Source organism: Neomonachus schauinslandi, chromosome 13 (assembly GCF_002201575.2).
Source record: "Neomonachus schauinslandi chromosome 13, ASM220157v2, whole genome shotgun sequence".
In the NCBI taxonomy this organism is placed as follows: domain Eukaryota; kingdom Metazoa; phylum Chordata; class Mammalia; order Carnivora; family Phocidae; genus Neomonachus; species Neomonachus schauinslandi.
Window position 1 is genome coordinate 89,894,590 of NC_058415.1, and position 19,153 is coordinate 89,913,742.

The following is a 19,153-nucleotide window of genomic DNA, read 5'->3' on the forward strand; positions in this document are numbered from 1 at the left end:
CATGGATTCTGCCCTCCACTCTGTTTCTCTCGCAGTGTGCCCTTGGGTGAGTCACTTTACCTCCCAACTGGGGTTTCTTCCTCTTGAAAACAGAATGGGACTCTAAGGTCTCTGAGCTACTGCAAGCCCCTATGTGGCATGGGAAGACATGCTACCGCCCAGCTCCTGAGGATCTAGAAGGCTGTCTACTGCACATAGTCCCAAGAGGCAGCCAATCCTGACAAGCCACAATGCTCACCTCAAGCCTCCCCGAGTGTGGCAGACTAGGGATGCCCACTCCTCCCATTGAGAGGTAGGCTCTAATACTCTCCTCTTGAACTTGGGCTGGTCTTATTGACTAGCCTAATGAACAGAATCAGGTGGAAACTCATTCTGAGACCTCTAAGGCTGGGTCATAAGAAGCCCCGAAGTTGACCCCACCCTCCACCCCTACCCTGGACTCCCTGGGATGCTCGTTCCAGGAGAAGCCAGTCAGCACATGAGAGGGCTGACCAACCGAAGGCTGCCATGCTGTGAGGAAGCCGAGGCTGGCTGCGTGAAGAGGCTGCGTGGAGACAGATGGCTGACCAGCCCCAGCTGCTCCAAGGGTCCCATTCCAGGCACCAGGCACGGGACTGAGGAATCTGCCTTGGACATACCAGCTCCAGCAGGTGCAGGGAGCAGAACCAAGGAACCAAGCTGACACCAGAGCCGAGACCCAGCCCGGTCAGCTGTAGCCAGTCAAGCCACACCAACGGAGGTCCAAGTCAGCACCGAGTGGAGTCAAGCCCTGCCTGAAATCCTCATCCACGAAATCAAGAGCACAATAAAAGTCATCATTCTATGCCATTAAATTGTCGGGCAGCTGCCAATAGGTACCTGGAGCACCAGAGGTATGGCCAGCTGGGCCTTCGCCAGGTCCTGGTGCCCAAAGAATACCCAAAACCCACCAAGAGACAGAAGTGTGTAGCACAGATCTTGCTCCTACCACCACTGCCATCACTACTACCACTATTGATATGAATACTGATTAGCTATCATCATTAGTAGTAAGTATCCAGCAGAGACCCAAGTTCATTTCACACAGCCAGCAAACCCACGGCTTTGATGCTGTGGAAAGCTCCCCCTACAGAGGAGGGCACTGTGGCTCTGAGTGGCTTGTCCAAGCTCATGCAGCTGGGAAGCCGCAGAGTCTGAACTGGAATCAAGTGGTGGGAGTCCCGAGCCTGAACCCGAGGCGGCTCCCCTGACCATCTGGGAGGGGCCGTGGTGGACCACCTTTCTGGAAGCCAGTCAGCTTGCCAGCTGCCTTCTGTCACCTGCTCTCCCCTTTGTTCCTGCAGACGAATGGGGTCTCACCTAAATGGAAATGCAGGAAGAGAAGTTTCTGGGCACCATGCCGTCCAGGGTCAATTGCTGTGTGCTCCCTCATTCATTCGTTCGTTCATTTGTTCATTCATTCATTCATTCATAAACGTTAGCTGAGCTCCTACTATGCTGGCCCTGGGGATTCAGGAGCAAACCACGGGCCGGGCAGACAGAGCCTGAGCAAAAACACACAGTGTGAGGTACTGGGGGACAGACACTGGGGTAGGCAAGGACCATCTTACCTCCCCATCACCCAGGCATGACCAGAAGGCAGGGGCGTGAGACCAGAGTTCTTGCGGTCAAGATCACAGGGGCTAAATCGGATATGTGCACTCAAGGTCTGAGGTGGGAAGTGAGGAGGAGAAAGGCGTCTCTCTCCTCCCCTGCTGCCTCCCCTGGACCCTCTAGGACAGCAGGTGGCCACGGGCACTTTCCTTTAGACTCCATACTCTCCCGTCACCTCTCACCTCCCACCCCTCTGCCCCCGCCCCACCAATCCCCTCTGTACCCACCACCCTTCCGCCCCCTTCCCAGCACAGCAGGTAGACAGGTGCAGGGCTGAAGGTGTGGGCCTGGCGCTTCCCTCATCTATCACAGCGGTGCCACGCTCCCTGTGGGGACACCTCAGCCTGCCTTCTGGCTGACAAACCCCAGCAAGTCTCATGTCCCCGATCTGTTTGGGGGACGTGGTGACTGTCCTAAGTGTAGGACCCACAGAAGGTCACTGGGGCAGCCTCCCCCTGGACGCCTCAGGCCCCACTCCACCCGAGGAGAAAGAAGCTGGTGTCAGCTCCCCATCGAGCACATTCCAAGAGGGAAAGGGGTCTCTAGCTGCACCTGCCTCTGGGTGGGGGGGGAGCGGGGCGGGAGCAGCCGCCCAGACGGCCGCACTGGGAGACCTCTTGGCTGGAGAAGGCTGGGGCCTCCGGGCCTGGCCTGTCGCAGACGATTTCACAGCTGAGTGGGTTGGAAGCCACCGGGGCTGCCCGTGGAGGGGAAACACTTCCAGAAGCTCTAGTCAGCGTGAGAAGGACACCAGGCACCTCTGGGCTCACCTAGACTTCGCAGAAATGTCTGGGTTTTGTTTCATTGCATTTTGTAATCTGGATGCCCGGCACATAGTGGGCACTGGATGAACACTCAGCCCAGCAAAACATCTGTGGCTGTCTCTCTGGTGACAGGTAGGAACGGCGCTGGACAAGCCCCACCCTTGGTGGGGAGAGAGGTTTCGCTGAAAGGATGCCTGAGTGAGTGGGGAGCCCCTCGCTGCCTTAGTTTCCCCACTGGACTGGCCATTGAACAAAAAGCTTTTCAACCTCTCAGTGACAAACCTTTTGATGACACCCTGGCAGAACTTCGTTTTAATAATGTAGAGAGCCAATGCACCCTTCTGCGACGAAAATCTAGTTTGAAAAAACAAGGAGGCGGACCCTCTGGGGGCACGAACCTATTGGTAAACAGGAGCGCTGACCCCCTTTCTGGAACGTCCTCACCAACGGGCCCTCTGGCCTCTGAATGCCACCGCCACTCTGAGACTTGCTGGTCTGTTGCGCTCTCTCAGCCGTGGCTTCCTCTCAGGCTGAAAAAGGCTCCTACCTAGTTTCCATAAGGAAATCTTTGTAGCGGTCCCAGCGGAGAAGTCAAAAGTTTGACTTGAAAAAAGGAGCTACTTCAAAAGCATTGTCAGACCGAGGTGAGGGTTCCTTTAAAATGCATAAATTACAGGGGGCGCCCATTAATCAACCTATAGGCAGCCCCCCCCCCTTGCGGGAGAGCTCTGGGTGGGGGTGCCGCAGGGAGGCGGGGGGCCACATCCGGGGGAGGCGAAGTGAATAAAATACATGCTGAATGAAAGAGTAAATTAATGTGTTTATTACTTACTGCCTGGACCGCATGCATGCATGTGTGTGTGTGTGCGTGTATGTATGTGTGTGTGTAGAAAAATGAAAGAAAAATGTAGAGTTTTTTTTTTCAATAATAAAAAGGGAGTTGCACTGCGGGGCCCCTAAAGCTTGTGAAAAATTAAACTCGACGGATTCAAACTGTCCTATTTCCACTTCAAAAGAGATGAGGCACTGAGCTCTTCCCAACTTGTCTTCAAACGCCCAGCACCCTAGAAAGTTTCTTTAAAAAAATAAAGGCTCCTGTTCCCCCAAGCACTGTACCGGTTACTGTACCCACCGTCTCTTCCTCTTCTAATTATACCCCTGTGAGTCTATTAATCAACTGGTAAATTATTTAGAGAGCCGCGCACTGTCTTGAGCCGGTACAAACACGCGGCGCGCAAAGCCCTGCTGCATCCGGGCAGAGGTCCCTCGGGGTCCCGCCTCCGCCCGCCGCCAGCCCAGGCTGCGCCGAGCAAAACAAGCAATCCAGTGCCGCTTACCGACTCAGACGGGAAGATTTACTTTGTCTTTCAACTCGGCAACTCCTTGCAAGTTTGTAACAAAAGAGAAAAGCTGGTCTATTGTCGAATGTTTAGTGTGCATTTAGTGCTGAGAATATTAATTCCCCCTAAAAAGGACGGCAGGCAGTTCGGCGGACCTCTGATCCTCGGCCCCTGGGAGGCAGACGCATGGAAGGCTCCGGAAACGCTCGTGATCATGCCAATTTGGGGCCAGTGTGGCTGGTGTGTGTCACGGGGGCTGCGTTTGCTGTGGCGAGGGCTCGTGGCTGGAAAGGGTGCAAATGAGCCTCGAATTGCCCCCCAAATCTCCCGCCACCGCTCGGGTTCGCTCAGGCCAGGAGGGAGCCTCTCCAGACAGCGGTGTTTAGGAAAGAGGAGGGCGTGCGGGAGGGGGCACAGGGAACACTCGCTAATGATCTGTCTTCCCTGTTACTTTTCTGCTGCATAGAGACCGGCACTCCTCGGGGAAAGTTATTACGCCAATTAAACAGCTGTTTTCTTACCTGGAAGTCCGTATACACCTGGCGTGTGCACCAAGGAGTTTGGGCCTTCGGGTAATTGAACTGCTTTAGCTGCTGGGGGTGCCGGCCCGGTGGGTTGGTGACAGAGGTGACGGGACTTAGGAGCCCACTGTAATTTGGCCGACAGGCCGGCGGGCAGGTGTTGGAAGGCACAGCTCTCTGTGCCTCTCCTGGAGAGCCTCCTAGAGGCTGCCTCAAATGCCACCACTGGGGACGTGCCCGCACTGGTGGTCCCCTGACCTGACAATCCCAACAATGCGGTTGGGTCAAGGCGAACTCTCACACATTTCGGGCAAAGACTGAAAGACTTTTTACTTGTTTCGTACCCACGTGAAAGTGACAGGAGCTTCCTGGCAGCTAAGCCCGCATGATTTAAGGCCCAGCCCTGTGTGTCGTGCACAGCCCAAACTCCCGTTGCCTGTAATGGAGGTTGCCTGCATAAAGAACACGGCGTGCAGAACCCTGGGGAATAAATTTGTTCTGTTCACTGCAGCTAGAGTCGGGATGAGTTTAGGAGGTCAGACCTATATATTTCAAAGTCCGGGACACAGAGGAAGCATCTCCCCAACCTCTGTCCACGGTGCGGTCGCCAAGAGCCTAGGATCAAGGGATTTAGGATGGGCTATGATGGGCCCTGGAGCCCTCTGCCCAGTAAATGTGGAAAGATGGGAAAACAACAGTTATTAATTTTGCTGCTGATTCCAAAGAAGGAGGTGTTGGCAGCACCTGTGAGGATGGAAGAAGACATAACTAAGTCTGCAGAGGTTGCGACTGGGACATAACATCATGAGGCCCCGCAGGTGGGACTAAGAGGAAGTGGCTCGTTGCGGGGAAAGATGACATCTGATCTATTCTGCTGCGCTGGCGATGGTGGTGACGGGGACCATGAGGGTGGCCGAGATGCACCACCATCACAAAGCTGCGCGTCTCTGGGGCTTGCAGCTCCAAGGTGAGTGGAGGGAGGGCAACAGCCCGTGATGGCAGGGGTCCCAGTGAGAGCCGGGCAGGAGGGCTGGCTTACAGGCCAGCAGCCAGGGGCACAGGGCAAAGTCCCCAGCACGGGAGGTCTGGTACCCAGAAGGGTACTGTCCAGTATGGGGGGGTGGTGAGGTGGGTTTCTGCACTGGGGCGGCTACATGGAGGGATGCTCTGGTGGTGGCGTCGGCCAGCTCTGCCCAAGGTGATGAGGCCTCTGCCCCTTTAGCTGAGCCTCCTGAACCTTCTGGATTTCACATGTGAAAACACATGCAGGGGAGTGGCCAGGCACTCTTCGTGTGCCCAGGAATGCTGCTGGCACCCAGGGCAGAGATATCTGAAGCATGCCTAGGCTTCTGAAGATGGACATCCAACAGGCCCCAAGAACAATGGAGGAACATCACTATCTCGCTCTGCTGGAATTCTGCCAATGGGCTACAAGTGTTGCGGGGAGGGGGTGCCTTGTTGCTCTCAGTATGGAGGGGATACCTTCCGAGCCCAGGGCAGCATCTGGGGGAGGAATTCTGCTCCCCTGCCCTTTGCCCCACTCTTCCCCATAGAGGAGAGTCATTGGTTGGACTGGCCCCGTCCCTCTGGCTCCCATCCTCCAGCTGGCTGGCCCTCGCCCCCAGCGGAGTGGGCTGCCCTCCCCATGCCTGCTTCCACTCAGGGTCCTTCCTGGGCAAGGTCTGAGGCCCGTCTCCCCGTCCCCACTGTCAGGGTGTGGCCATTTATCAGGAGGAGGGGTCTCCACTGGCTAGTCCCCAGGCCTGGACTGGGAAGCCATGTCAGGAAGGCCAAGTGTGCCCTCACAGCCCTGCCGTGTTTCCATCTGATGCCCCCAGAGAGGTCCGCCTCCCACTGGGCTCAGAACTCGGGGTGCAGGGAGGTGACCTGCATCCAGGGCCCAGATGGGTGATGGACTCGGCCTCAGGGGGCTTTGGCAGGGCTGCCAACTGCAGTGACTGGCAGATAAGCAAGGCCGTGGTCGGCTAAGCAGAGCCTCAGTGTTCAGTCTGACTTTCCCTTCAAAACCGAGCTGGGTCAGAATCATTTACATTTTCTTCCTGTTTCAGATGGTGGCCAAGCAGGTCCCCGCCAGACCTGGGTGGCTCCGGCAACCCTCCTGTGTGAGCCCCGCGCCGTGGCTGTCTCAGCAGCTTGCACGGCCCACAATGAGACCCCGTTAGTGGCTATGAATGTAAATGCACTCTTTGTTATCCCTGCGAGACCGGGATTAGTGAAACGGCAGAATTTATTGCTTCTGTTAAAAGATACGGTAGTGGTTGCTGTTGTGTGCTCTTTAATTTTGTGGGAAGTGCGGAAGCACAGAGGGCCAAGTCAACAGCAGGGCGCAGAGGAGACAATGGAGAGCAGAGCCCAGCTTTACAGGGACCAGTGCCCCCAGGCTCCTCTGGAGTCACCAAAGAACCCAAAGCAGAAACCAGTTCCGCCTCTTGCCCACCACTGGAAAGACCCTGGGGTTTATTTTCAGCAGTCAGGGGAGCAAGGGATCTGAAGGTGCCCCTGTGCTGCTGACTGTGGGGACAGAGGAAGGGGCTCTGGGAGCTGGAGGGGGCGATGAAGCAGACGCTCCCCAGAGCCTCCGGAGGGTGCACGCACACCTGGCACCCACACCTTGGGGCCAGGACTTCCGACCTCCAGAACGGTCAGGTAACAAACAGGTGCTGTTTGTTACCTTACCTGAAAACCTGCTGTTTTCAACAAACTGAGTTTGTTGCAGCAGCGACGTAAACGAGAGGTGGCAGGGACACGGAGGACAGCATCCAGCACACCAGGCAGGGATGGCTCTCCCCCTGCGCTCCATCGACCCTACAGCGTCAGGGCTGTTCGCGAGCCTGTGCAGGTACGAGGGGACGCATTATGGTGTTTCTGAGGGAGTGCAAATTTGGAAACCACCTAAATGCTTACTTTTGGTAACTCCTTATTTTGAAAAAAAGCCAGAGGGACAGAAAAGCTGCAAGAAGAGCCAGAGCTCCCGCGTGCCCTTGCCCGAGATCCCCCAACCGTGAGCGCGGCCTCATCTGTCCGTCGGTCTTTCTCTCTGAACCATTACGTGCTCGTTGGTGGGGAGTTAAATTGTCCTCCAGTCTGTGCAGGGGACGATTTTGCAGTAAAAATTAAAATGATATAAATCTGTGAACTTCTTATATTCGCCCACTTATTCCACAAATGTTCCTTAGGGTGCCAAGAACCGTGGCGCCCACGCCCGTGAATGGCGAGTGGCATCGCGGGAAGGACAGCTCGGGTGTGCTCGGACACCAGGACTCTCCGACAGCGTGCCTGCCAGGCCCCGGGTGTGCGCACCACGTCCCACCCTGCGGGAACCCTGCCCGGGAACCTAGGGACTCCCATCCCCATCTCACCACAGAGAGGCCTCAGGGTCTGACAAGGGCTGCATGGCTCACGGGGGCAGCTCCGGGATCCGAACCAGACAGGGGGGCACCGAAGTGCGCACTGGCTTTCGATCCTGCCTGGAGCTTCCTGCTTCTACTGCCTTCGATTTATACCCTCGTGATGGAGGGATGAACAGACTCACTCGTCCACCTGCCTCTATGCAGATCACTGTGTCCAAAGGAGCTGACCCCGCCTCACCTGAACCTCATGCTGGGGGAATGGAGTGTCTTAAAGGGGGCTTGGGAGAGCCAAGCCAGGACACGGTCCCAGGGAGCCCTCAGCTGATGGGTTAGGAGTAAGCTGCCTGTTCTCGGGCGCATCTCCCAAACTGCTCTACCCAGAAAATGGGTAGACAACCAACAAGCCCTCTGCTGGGAGCGTGTCCTCATCAAGGCATGCATCGTCTCCACAGGGCAGCTTTTGCTCTGGGTTTTCTCCACAGGACACGTTCCCAGCAGACTTGGTGACTGCACAGGGGAGCGACAGTGCTTTAGGCAGGAGAGGAAGATGAGGGTGTGTGCAGTGCACTGCCCAGGGAGGAAACGCCACGTCCAGAGGGGCTCAGATGTGAACTGGCCATGCGGCCTCAGCAGCCTGGCCCCTTCTCCATGGCTCATCTGTGGGCTCAGGAAATTGACCTAGAATGATCTCACGGGTGCCCTTCCTGGGGTTGACAGAGAACTCTTTCAGACAGTAGATCACAGAGGGGCCTGAAAGGATGATGTGGCCCCGCCTCCCTCCTCCAAGCCCCTGAGGACCAGTGGCCACTCAACCCTGCTATCTGCAAAGCTGTCTGAACTTTCTGGCTCTTGACTTCTGCTTAAATCAGAATAGTGGCCCACAGTAATTTTGTATGCCCAATAATCAAGGATGTGGGCAGCTGTGTGGCCTCTCCTGGCTCTCAATTTTAAGAGTTCTCAGTTACGAAAAGCATACATTCTCAAGAAACAGAAATATCCCCAACCTCCAGGGATAACACACCATGGCTACACCCCCCTACCCACCCCGCTCAGGACGGGGCCCTGCCGGGGAACAAAGGCAGAGCCTCTGCTGACAGGAAAGCCCAGTTTCCATTTCCCAGCTACTGTCCCTGGGGCCGAGTCCCCCTGGCGCCCGGTGAGCCTCATCCGGCGCAATCTGCCCCCTGGAGCCTGAACGGCCATGGCCATTGAACAATGTGTGGCCTACCTGCCATCTCCTTCTGAAAATAGGGCTGGATGAGCTCCCCGAATTTTGACTCATCTGCTACAGCCTCTTTCAACAGTTGCCCACAGTGGACTGGAGGAGAGAGGAACAGAAAGGCACCCATTAAATTTTCAACAGAAGAAAGAACAAGAAAAAAAAAAAGCCCTGGTGCTACCTGCTGGGGGAAGAAAGGTCACTGAGAAAAATATAAAAGGGTTTTTCTGAGTGTGTTTGTGTGTCCAAGTGAAAGCAACTATCAAAAAGGACCTGGGGAATAAAAAAGAAGCTGAGGAGGAAGGTGTGGAATGAAAGGAATGCATTTGGCCGAAAACGGATTAAAACTGGATGGTGCAGGGAGGACACGACAAGACGAGCCACCCCATAGGCTCCTGCAGGGCCTCGCTCAGCCCGGAATCGGGACCGCCACTCTGCCCGGAGCCGGGGAGTGACGCGGGGGGAGAGCCGCCCGTTTGCTCGTGTCCACACTGTTGTTGCGCCGGGGAGACCGGGGGAGCTCGCTGTCCCCACAGCCCTTCCCGTGGGCCAGGCGTCCCCATGGGACACCGGCTATGTTTACAGGAGAGATGGCCGCGCTCATAACTAAGGCAGCTCGCTGGGGTTGCCCGGCCTGTAGCCCCCAACCGTCTTCGGATGTATGGCCCGTGCAGACAGGAGCCTTTCTATCATGAGCCCCATCGGGTCTCCAGACCCCAGCCGTGGCCACCACGCGGGCACCGGCGAATCAGTGCCGGTGGCTTGCACAAACCCAGCCCATGCTGTCTGTCCTTGGCGGTGAGCCGCTAAGAGCCCAAGCTGGAAGGTTCGGCTACGTTTCCATGACGGGTTGACTGCACAGTTTTGTTTTTCTTAACTTTAAGACCAAGGGGTTTTCTTTATATATTAAAGAAACCAAACACCACTCCTAAAATTAAGTGAAAACGGTGAATGTTTAAGAGCACGACCATCACCAAAGCCTCACCTCTCCAGGGGATGTGCTTGACTCACTGTGTGAAGGTCAGCAGTGAACACATTGGAAGTGGCTGGCAGTGCCACTCGTTAAGGGAACAGGGGGCATGATGAAGGCCAGCGGTGACTGAGACCTTTCTACGTGCCAAGCACTGTGCTCAGTATGCAAAGTGATGGAGCAACCTGTCCCAGGTCATTGAACCACTAGGCGGCCAAGCTGGGATTCTAACCCATGGCTGTGTGACATCAAATGCACACTTTGCTTCCATTTCTGGCCAGATGTCATACATACCTTCTGCTATAAAACTGACCAAAATATGTGAAACAACTCTTTTCAGGCACTGGACTGCTGATAGCATGGGGCTGTGACCCTTGAGAGAAGGGAGACACCCCAAGTGAGTCCCACCTGCCCCCTGGATTTCTACCTACAAGCACTTTTCAAACCACAGCACAGCACAGGAGAAGGGGAGACAAACTCAGAACAGCGGGCAGCAAAGACTGGATTGAGAGCTGGGATTTGGGGAACCTGGAAAAGAAGAGAGCTGTGCAGAGAAGTAGCTTCAGAAGTCCTCACGGGGACTCACTGGGGTCTTTGGTCAATGCAAAGCTGCACACGTGGTGGGTGAGACCGCCCTCACCCAGGCCCGGCAGAGAAAAACTCCCACTGAGAAAAAGAAAAAAAAGAAAAACTCAGGCTGTGCGCTGAGGGGGAGGCACACAATGGAGGGAGATGTTGGTGCTTGGACAGCTGGAGAGAGAGGCGGGGCCGGGGGCCTGGTCAGCTGAGACTCCAGGTATGGGGGCCCACGAACCCAAGAGGATGCACACTCTGGCGTCACCTGAACAAACACTAAAAGTCAGCCTCCATGGGATCAAGCTGATCCTGCAGCAAATTAACTGCCTGTTAGAACTCAACTCTTAACTCAATATTCTTAAAGCAGAACCACACAATCCAGACTCTCAGCAATGAGGGAAACACAATGTCTAGTATATAATAAAAAACTACTTGAGATGCAAAAATCAATCAATCAATCAGGAAAGTGTGATCCCTACGAAGAGAGAAAACAGGCTACAGAATCAGATCAAGAGATGACATGGATGTCAGAACAAGCACATGAGAACTATACAACAGCTATTATAAATATGTTTAAAACTGTAAAGGAAAAGATAGTTAAAATGAGTGAACAGTTGGGGAACCCCAGCAGAGAAATGGAAACTATATAAAAGAACCAGATGCAAATTCTAGACTGGAAAATACAGTATCTTAAGTGGAAAGATCCTTGGATAAGCTACAATCTGTGAATCTGAAGACAGGAAAACAGGCCATAGGAAGTATCCAAACTGAAGCAAAGAGAAGGTTAAGGGAGGCCTGGAAAGAAAGAATAGACCCATAGGACCCTAGTGGACAGTATCAGTCTCACATATGTGTAATCAGAGTTCCAGAAAGGCGAGAGAAAGAGAGAGAGGGAAGGAGAAAGGGAGGGAGGGAGGGAGAGAGAGAGGGAGGGAAGAAAGGAGAGAGAGAGAGAGAATGGGAGGGAAGTGGGAGAGATAGGGAAAAATGGAGGGAGGGAGTGAGGAAGAGAGAGGGAGGGACATGGGAGAGAGAGGGAGGGATATGGGGGGGACAGAGAGGGAGAAAAAAATATTTGAGAAAATAATGGCAAGAGAATTTCAAAAACTGAAGAAAAATATTTCAAAATGTGATGAAAAATATCAATCCACAGATCCGAGAATCTCGGCGACCCAAGCAGAATAAACATAAAGTAAACCCCACCTTGATACTTCATAGTTAAATTTCTGAAAACCAAAGACAAAGAGAAAATACTGAAAGCAGCTGGGTGGGGGAGATGCTTTATATGTAGGGGAACAAGGATAAAAATAATCTCCAAGTTCTCATCAGAAGCAACGCAAGCCATAAGACAATGGGATGACATGTTTAAAGCGCTAAGAGGAAAACACCTGTCAACATAGATTTCTATGTGTAGCAGAAGCGTCCTTCAAGAATGAAGGCAGGAAAAAAAAAAAAAAGAATGAAGGCAGAATAAAGACATTTTCAGCAGACGAAAGCTGAATTTGTCACCAGCAGACCTGCACTACAAGAAATGTTAAAGGAAGTTCTTCAGGGGGAAAGAGAATGATATCAGATGGAAATGTAAATCTAAACAAACAAGTGTTGATATGTGTCAGTACCTAACTGAGCCTTTCCCCCTCATTTCTCCCCTTAAAAAACCAAATGACTAAAGCAAAAATAATTGCAATATATTGTAGAGTTTATAACATGTAGAAATAAAATGTATGACCAAAAATAGCACACAGGAGAGGAACAAGGTAAGTTGGAAAGACATCCGCTGTGGGTTCTCCTGTTACTGTTATTATTATATACATATAATAGCATATATATTAATTATATATATTAATATATATATTAATAACTCTTGTTATTAACTCAAGGCACACCGTGAGGAATAAATGATGCTATGTGACCCCTAGAGCAACCACTAACAAAACAAAGCAGAGAGATACAGCTGAAAAGGCAACGGAGGAAATAAAATGCATTACTGAACAACATCTGGCTAATCCAACAGTTAGCAGGAAAGGAGGAACAGAGAAGAGGTAACAGAAGGCAAAAAACCAGAACAGTAGGCTTGAAGCCATATTAAAAACTACTTAAAACAGAGATGAACTGAACACTTCAATTAAAAGGCAGAAAATGTCAGACTGGATTTTTAAGAAAGAAAGACCCAAGTACACGTTGTGTACAAGACACATATTTAGAATATAAGACACAGATAATTTAAAAGAAAAAGGACAGAATATATACCATCCAGACACTCATCATAAGAGAGCCGGAGGGGCTCTGTGACTATCAGACAGTACTCTTCAAGGAAGGGCATTACCCTTCCTTGAAGACAGCAGAGCATTTCCTAAGGAGAAAGGGGTCATTTCATGAAGAGGACACAGCAGTCCTCAGTGTACATGCTCCCAGTAACATGGCTTCAAATGACTTGAGGCAGAGACTGGCAGAGCAGTAGACTCGTCCACAATCAGAGATGGAGATTTTAATGTATCTCCCTCGGTAACTGAAATCATAGTAGTGAGAAATCATAAAGGACAGGGAAGAACTGAACACACCATCAAACATATTATCCTAACTGACATCAATGGAGCACTATACCCACCGAGGCCAGAGGCCAGAGTACGTATTCTTTTCAAGTGCACATGGAATCCACCCATAGAGACCCCATGCTGAGCCATAAAAAAGTATTAGTAAATTTCAAAGGACTGAAACCATACAAGGTACGTTCTCTGAGCACAATAGAATTAGAAATCAATACTCCTCCCCCAAATTTGGAAAATTCCCAAATATCTGGAAATTAAGCAATACACTTATACATAATACTTAAGTCAAAAAAGAAACCATGATGAGCGTCTGACTCTTGGTTTCAGCTCAGGTCGTGATGTCAGGGTCATGGGATCGAGCCCCACGTCAGGCTCCGCGCTCAGCGTGGTCTGCTTGAGATCCTCTTTCCCTCTGCCCCTCCCTCTCGTGTTCCCTCTCTCTCTCTCTCAAATGAATAAATAAATTAAAGAAAAAGAAACCACGAGGCAGGTAAGAAAATATTTTGAACTGAATGATAAAACGCAACACATTAAAATTTTGTGAGATGCAGCTAAAGAAGGGTTTAGAGGAAAATGTGGAGTGTCCAGGGCTTATATTAGGAAAGAATGGTTTCCTACCATTTCCTACCAACAAGCCTACCGTTCTGGTTTTTTGCCTTCTGTTAAAACTCCTGCCTACAACCACCTGGCTCCACAGTGTCTTGTGAAGAAAACATTGTAACAGTCTCCTCTCTCCTAATGGCTCCCAGCACCAAGGCTCTGGACACAGTCAGACCTGGACCTACATTGGGATAAACTCATCTCACCTTGTTCACTCCCCTCCCCCAGCCTGGCCGTGCACCTGGATCCTTATGTTCCGCTCTGGTTCTTTCTACACCCTTCCTGCACTGCGCAGAACAGGCACTCAATGAGGACGGTTATGATATATGTATTTTAATTAAAAAAAAAAAACTTTAAGTAATCTTTACACCCAACGTGGGGCTCAAACTCACAACTCCGAGATCAAGAGCCACATGCTCTACCAACTGAGCCAGCCGGCTGCCCCTATGATCATGATATTTTAATAAAATTCTTCATGGTGGTCTCTGGTTAGAAAATTCATGCTCATTGCAAAAAAATATCAGAGTTGTATAATATGCCACTGTACAGAGACAGACAGTTTGATCTGTGGATGTTCCTTCAGATGGTTTCTGAGTGAACACTAACACTTTTTAAACAAAAATGAGATCATCCCCTGAACACTGTCGAATGACTGGCTCTCTACCCCCTCCCTCATTAAACAACAAATCACGGACATCGAGTCACTTTACAGGTTTCTTTTTAATAGCTGCCTCTTCGTTTTAACTAGTAATGACATAATTAGTGCTCCAGTACATGGGTTTCTGACAGCTTACCTAACTATCCCTCTTATTAACAGAGTTCGGGTTGCCTGGACTGTCGTGATGCTCCCTCACATCTGTTGTTCAGTGTCTGAGGGTTTCAGTAGAATCGAATCCACAGAGTGAAGTCACTGGACCCCAGGATTTGCGGGGTTCACACCAACAGTGCCTCTGTCTTCCAAAAAGTTGTGCCTTTTTATATTCTCACCGATTGTAAACCCAAGTCTTCCAATCAACCTTGTGGCGTAAACGTTGGGTTGCTTGCTTGTTCAGAGCTGTTTTCCTGTCACATGGGGAGACAGAAGCCGAGCTGGGGGTGGCCACGGGGGAGCAGGCAGCTCCAGGAGCCCTGGGCGCACAGAGGCCTCTGCAGAGAACCCTCCGTGGACAGTGCCTCTGCCAAGTGGAGCTCCCTCAGATGGGTTTACTGAATTCTCGTGATGTCTTGTACTTACCAAGAATGCCTTCGAGAAATGTGAACTTTCTGAGTTAGCTCAATTACCGAAAAAAGCCCCCAAATGGCTCTTTAGCTACAAAGCAGAAACCGTGATGAGCTTTCCTGTTTTCATTTTTGGGAGAAATCTAGGCCTATAATTTCATTTTTCGTGATTGGTACGCGGAAAATAATGTAAAGTGAAAAATGTTTTTCTTGAATGACTGTCTGCATAAACAGCATACGGCACAGTGACGGTCACTGAAATAAGGCTGCGTGCTGTATTAAGGTATTGTGTTGCGGGTTGAGGCTTTTAGAGGTGCCCTCCGCCATTCCCGCCCTTGGCGCCACAGTCCCTACATATGCACGTGGGTGCAGGGGCAAGCAGGCAGGTGCTCACTCTTACCCAGGAGCCACGACCACAGCTGCAGATTCAGCCTTATAATACGTCAAGAGGTGAAACCCAAAGAAGGAATTACCTGAACAATTCAGTTTAAATTAAAAAAAAAAATCCATGCAAGCAAAAGCATTTTTCATCCTGAGGTGTCCAGAGTGTTTTTCCATGCTAATCGAACCAGAGTATGACTATTTAGTGTTTTCACAAGACTACTAATAGGACTAACACTGTTTTTCATTACTCATCAGAATACTCAGTTCCCTAGCTTCACGTTATGGGTACGATTTTTGTTACTGACTCCTGTCAGTGGCTTCGGGATTTTATACTGGAGGAGACCCACTTGAAAAGTGTCTTTATTGAAAACTTGATCCTCCCGGGGTGGCACATATATATTCGTGTCTGTTTGCATACACATGTATTTGTATGGTGTATCTGCAGAATTTGGAGGCATGTATATGCATGTTTTTATATTTGGGGCACAGGACTCTTTTTTTCTTCATAACTAGAGGTGACTTGGGCTTGTGCAGCATTTCCTGGAAGTGGTGTTGGTGGCGAGGGTGGTTCTTGCTTCTTCCTCCTTTCCCCTCTTATCCTCCGGAAGGCAGACTGGCATCTCTGCCCGCCTGGGACCACCTTGGGACAGGCCTGGAGAACTGATTTCAATATTTTCTCTCCTCCTGATAAAATATTTATTGAAACTGTACGAGCCAGGAGTCCTCGTCTGGTTCAGAAATTGTTTGCCTACAAGCACGCTGACCTGGGGTGGGGGGGTGAGGCGGGTAGCCAAACAGGACCGGAGAAAAGAAATCAACAGCAGCTCTGGATTATACAAGAACTGTGGCTTTGCAGGGAGGCCGTGGGGGCTGGAGGACGAGCCCCTGTTGCAGAACCACCACTGCTGCAAAGGCTAGAACAAATGAAGACTGGAAAATGTGCTGGCTTTTTGGGCTGCGAACATGTTTTTAGTGGTTAATGTTTTTATGGCCATGTTCTTTGTGAGGAACAAAGCTGCTCCCTGCAAAGATGGACTACCTGAACGTTGTTGACAGCAGAGAGCAAGAAGAGAAGTGAGACTGATCTCCTCACCACCCCCCTAAGGCTGGAAAGCTTGGGAGGGCAGGGGGGCTGGGGAAGGTTCTGGAAACAGGGCGCAGCCGGGGCACTCACCGTTGACGAGGCCGTATTTCTGGGCCAGGAGGGCCGCCTGCAGACTTTTCCCACAGCCCACGGGCCCACAAAGCAGCACCCGTGGGGTGAACGGGGCATTAGATCGATGATTGGTTTGGACATAGGTCAGAGCTGGAAAGAGAGGATGTGAGGATAGTAAACTCAGGTCCTAAAGAAAGGGAAAGCAGCTTACAGCACCTGTGCTCAGGCTCTTCTAATGGCAGTGATGATTACTCTCACTTACAGGTGGAAACCCTCTGTGGGGCAGCGAGCAGCCACGGGGCGGGGCCGCAGGGAAGGGGGAGGATTTCCGATTCAGGCCTGGGCACAAAGGCGGATGGGGCCGTGGATCCCCAGAAGCCACCCTCGGAGCACCGTCCACCCTGCATTTCCCACCTGGTTGAAGGGGGCAGGGTGTGCTGTCGGGTGGCTGGTCCCAGGACAAAGGACGCACACTGTTGGGTTGGGATGTTTCCAAACTGAATCCGGGCTGCGCCTCTAGCCTGAAGCCCAGGACCAGGCCGGTCTCCCAGTGTCAGATGCAGACTTTGATAAATGCATCAGGCCTTGCAGGGGCCTCACGCACGGGGACTCCTAAAGGACCCGGGAATTGGTAGAGAATAATTTCAGCTGCGCTCCAGTGACCCCAACTTTGTCGGGAGTCTCCAAAGAGGCAGTGATCAAATAGGTCCCGGGAGTGGGCAGATGCAGCCGCACGCCTGGCCCATGGCGTGTCCCGGCATTTGATGAACAAAGAAGAATAGACACATGGGGCCAGCGTCCCCAACACAGAGGTGGCTGCACCATGGGTGGGGGGGGCTGGATGCCAAAAGCTACAGAACATCCAACAGGTCACCCTGACCTGAGCAGCTGAGGAGGCAGTTATGGGGCAGCTGCTTGGCACCTGCTGAGGCCGAAGGCTGGTGCCAGCTCCCCAGCCGCCCACATCAAAACAGGGTCTCCCTTCCCAGCCTCGCCTCCTGCCACGGACCCAGACCATCCTACGCAAGGTCAGCCATGCACGGCCCTCTGATGGTTGTCCTGCTCTCAGATGGGTTCCGCCCTGGCAAGGGGCTGAGCCACCATGCCGCCTTCAGGGAACTGGCCCCCCTAAAACAAGGGACAGGGGCTGCGGGGTTTGCCAACCTCGCACCCGTGACATTTGGGGCACATCCACCAGGTGCCAGGAGCACACTTCTGAGTTGTAACAACCACAAATGTCTCTGGGGTGGGAGTGGGGGCAAACAGGAAGTGAGAAGCCCTAGGATGTTCTCTGTATGGATTTTGACCTCTCGAATCTTTGTAGGATATTTAATTGGAAGGATCATTATAGATAACCACAATTCCCCTCGTCTTTAGAACTAAGGGCACAGGTAAGTTAATCGACTGTCTTAAAGGTTGTGATATTAATCATCATCATCATAACATCATACACACCAGCTTGTGTTAACTGCTAAGCTAAATACTCTGTGGGCGCCATCTCATTCCATTGGTGCAACATTCCCACGAGAGATGTATTATTCTTGCCCCATTTTGCAGAGAACTGGCAGGGCTGGGGGGACTCTCCCAAACCCGCTGCCTAGGTAACATTTTCTGCCCCCGAGAATAAGCTGGAGGAAGCCATTCCAGCCCACCAGAACTGCCATGATCCGGCACATCCAAAATGCACAAACACTACGGGCAAAGCAGCCTGCTTACAAATGATGCTTAATTTACAGTAAATAACTAAGTTAATTAGAAGTAATGATCCCCCAGATAGTCTCAACATCTAATTATTCTTTTTAAAAATATGTGGTCGCTGGATGCACTGCAGAGAGATTAAAAAAAACAACACAGAGAGAATTTTGCACTCCAATTTTCAATTTATCTGTCTGCATTATTAATTAATAATAATTAATATGCAGACACTCACATTTTTATTTACAATTCCAGGCATGAATTCTTCATGAACGATCATATGAACTTTTAAATTTAATTAAGTAATTTGGAAGTAATTAATGTGTAAATTCAGAATCATGCCATAAGATAAACGTGGTGGTTGTTTATCTTCAGAGCGCAGTGCTTGCTACTAAAGACCCTTCCGAGATGCAAAACCACTGGAAAACGGTCTGGTATCCACAGCCTGGTTGTTTTAGTGATATTTTCTAGACATCCCCCCACGGGTTGACTGACACCCTCGGGGAGTGAGGCTGTGCCGTCCCTGGGATCTCAGTGGAAGTCCACAGCAGGTGGGGGCCCAGGGAACAGCCAGGCCAGGGAGCTCAGAAGCACCTCCCCACCAAAACAAAACTTTTCTTAAAGAGATTTGAGAGAATATACCAAAAAGGGCCGTTGTCAATGGTCCAGTGTCTTAGACAACTGCGCCGGCATTTTTATTGTGTCATTTACCCGGATTGCATAGAAGGGGATACTTGGATGTGGAGACTATTATAAACTACAATTCAGCTGCTCTGGAACAGAATGATTCTAGCTTTCCCTGGCCTTTTTGGACAGGACGATGAGTCCCAATAGCAATGATGTCTGACATTACTGAGCTCTTCTCTGTACCAGCTGCTGGACTCACGGCTGTGGATACGTGATTTGCAGACTCCTGTGTAATCCTCACCCAAGCCGATGAGGAAGACATGATTTTTGTTCCCATTTTAGGGATGACAAAACTGAGGCCAAGAGAGGTAAGAGAGTTGCCGGAGAGCACACAGCTGATGTGTGGTGGGGATGAGATTTGAATACAGGGCCCCTGGCTCCAAAGTCTCAGGGCTCAACCTTTACCTACACACACACACACACACACACACACACACACACACACACACACCTGCTCCAGCCACTTTCACA

General features: G+C 51.3%; 1 protein-coding gene across 2 annotated transcripts in view; it reads right to left on the bottom strand.

The window, feature by feature from the left end:
- Nucleotides 1-19,153, bottom strand: part of AK8 (adenylate kinase 8) — a 115,251-nt gene that overhangs the window by 54,704 nt on the left and 41,394 nt on the right. For both annotated transcript variants that reach the window (XM_044920645.1, XM_021691542.1), the window contains 2 exons: nucleotides 16,319-16,450; nucleotides 8,857-8,946 (listed from right to left, as the gene is read on the bottom strand). In XM_044920645.1, coding sequence (XP_044776580.1) covers nucleotides 8,857-8,946; nucleotides 16,319-16,450 — 222 coding nt within the window. The remainder of the gene's footprint in view (nucleotides 1-8,856; nucleotides 8,947-16,318; nucleotides 16,451-19,153) is intronic.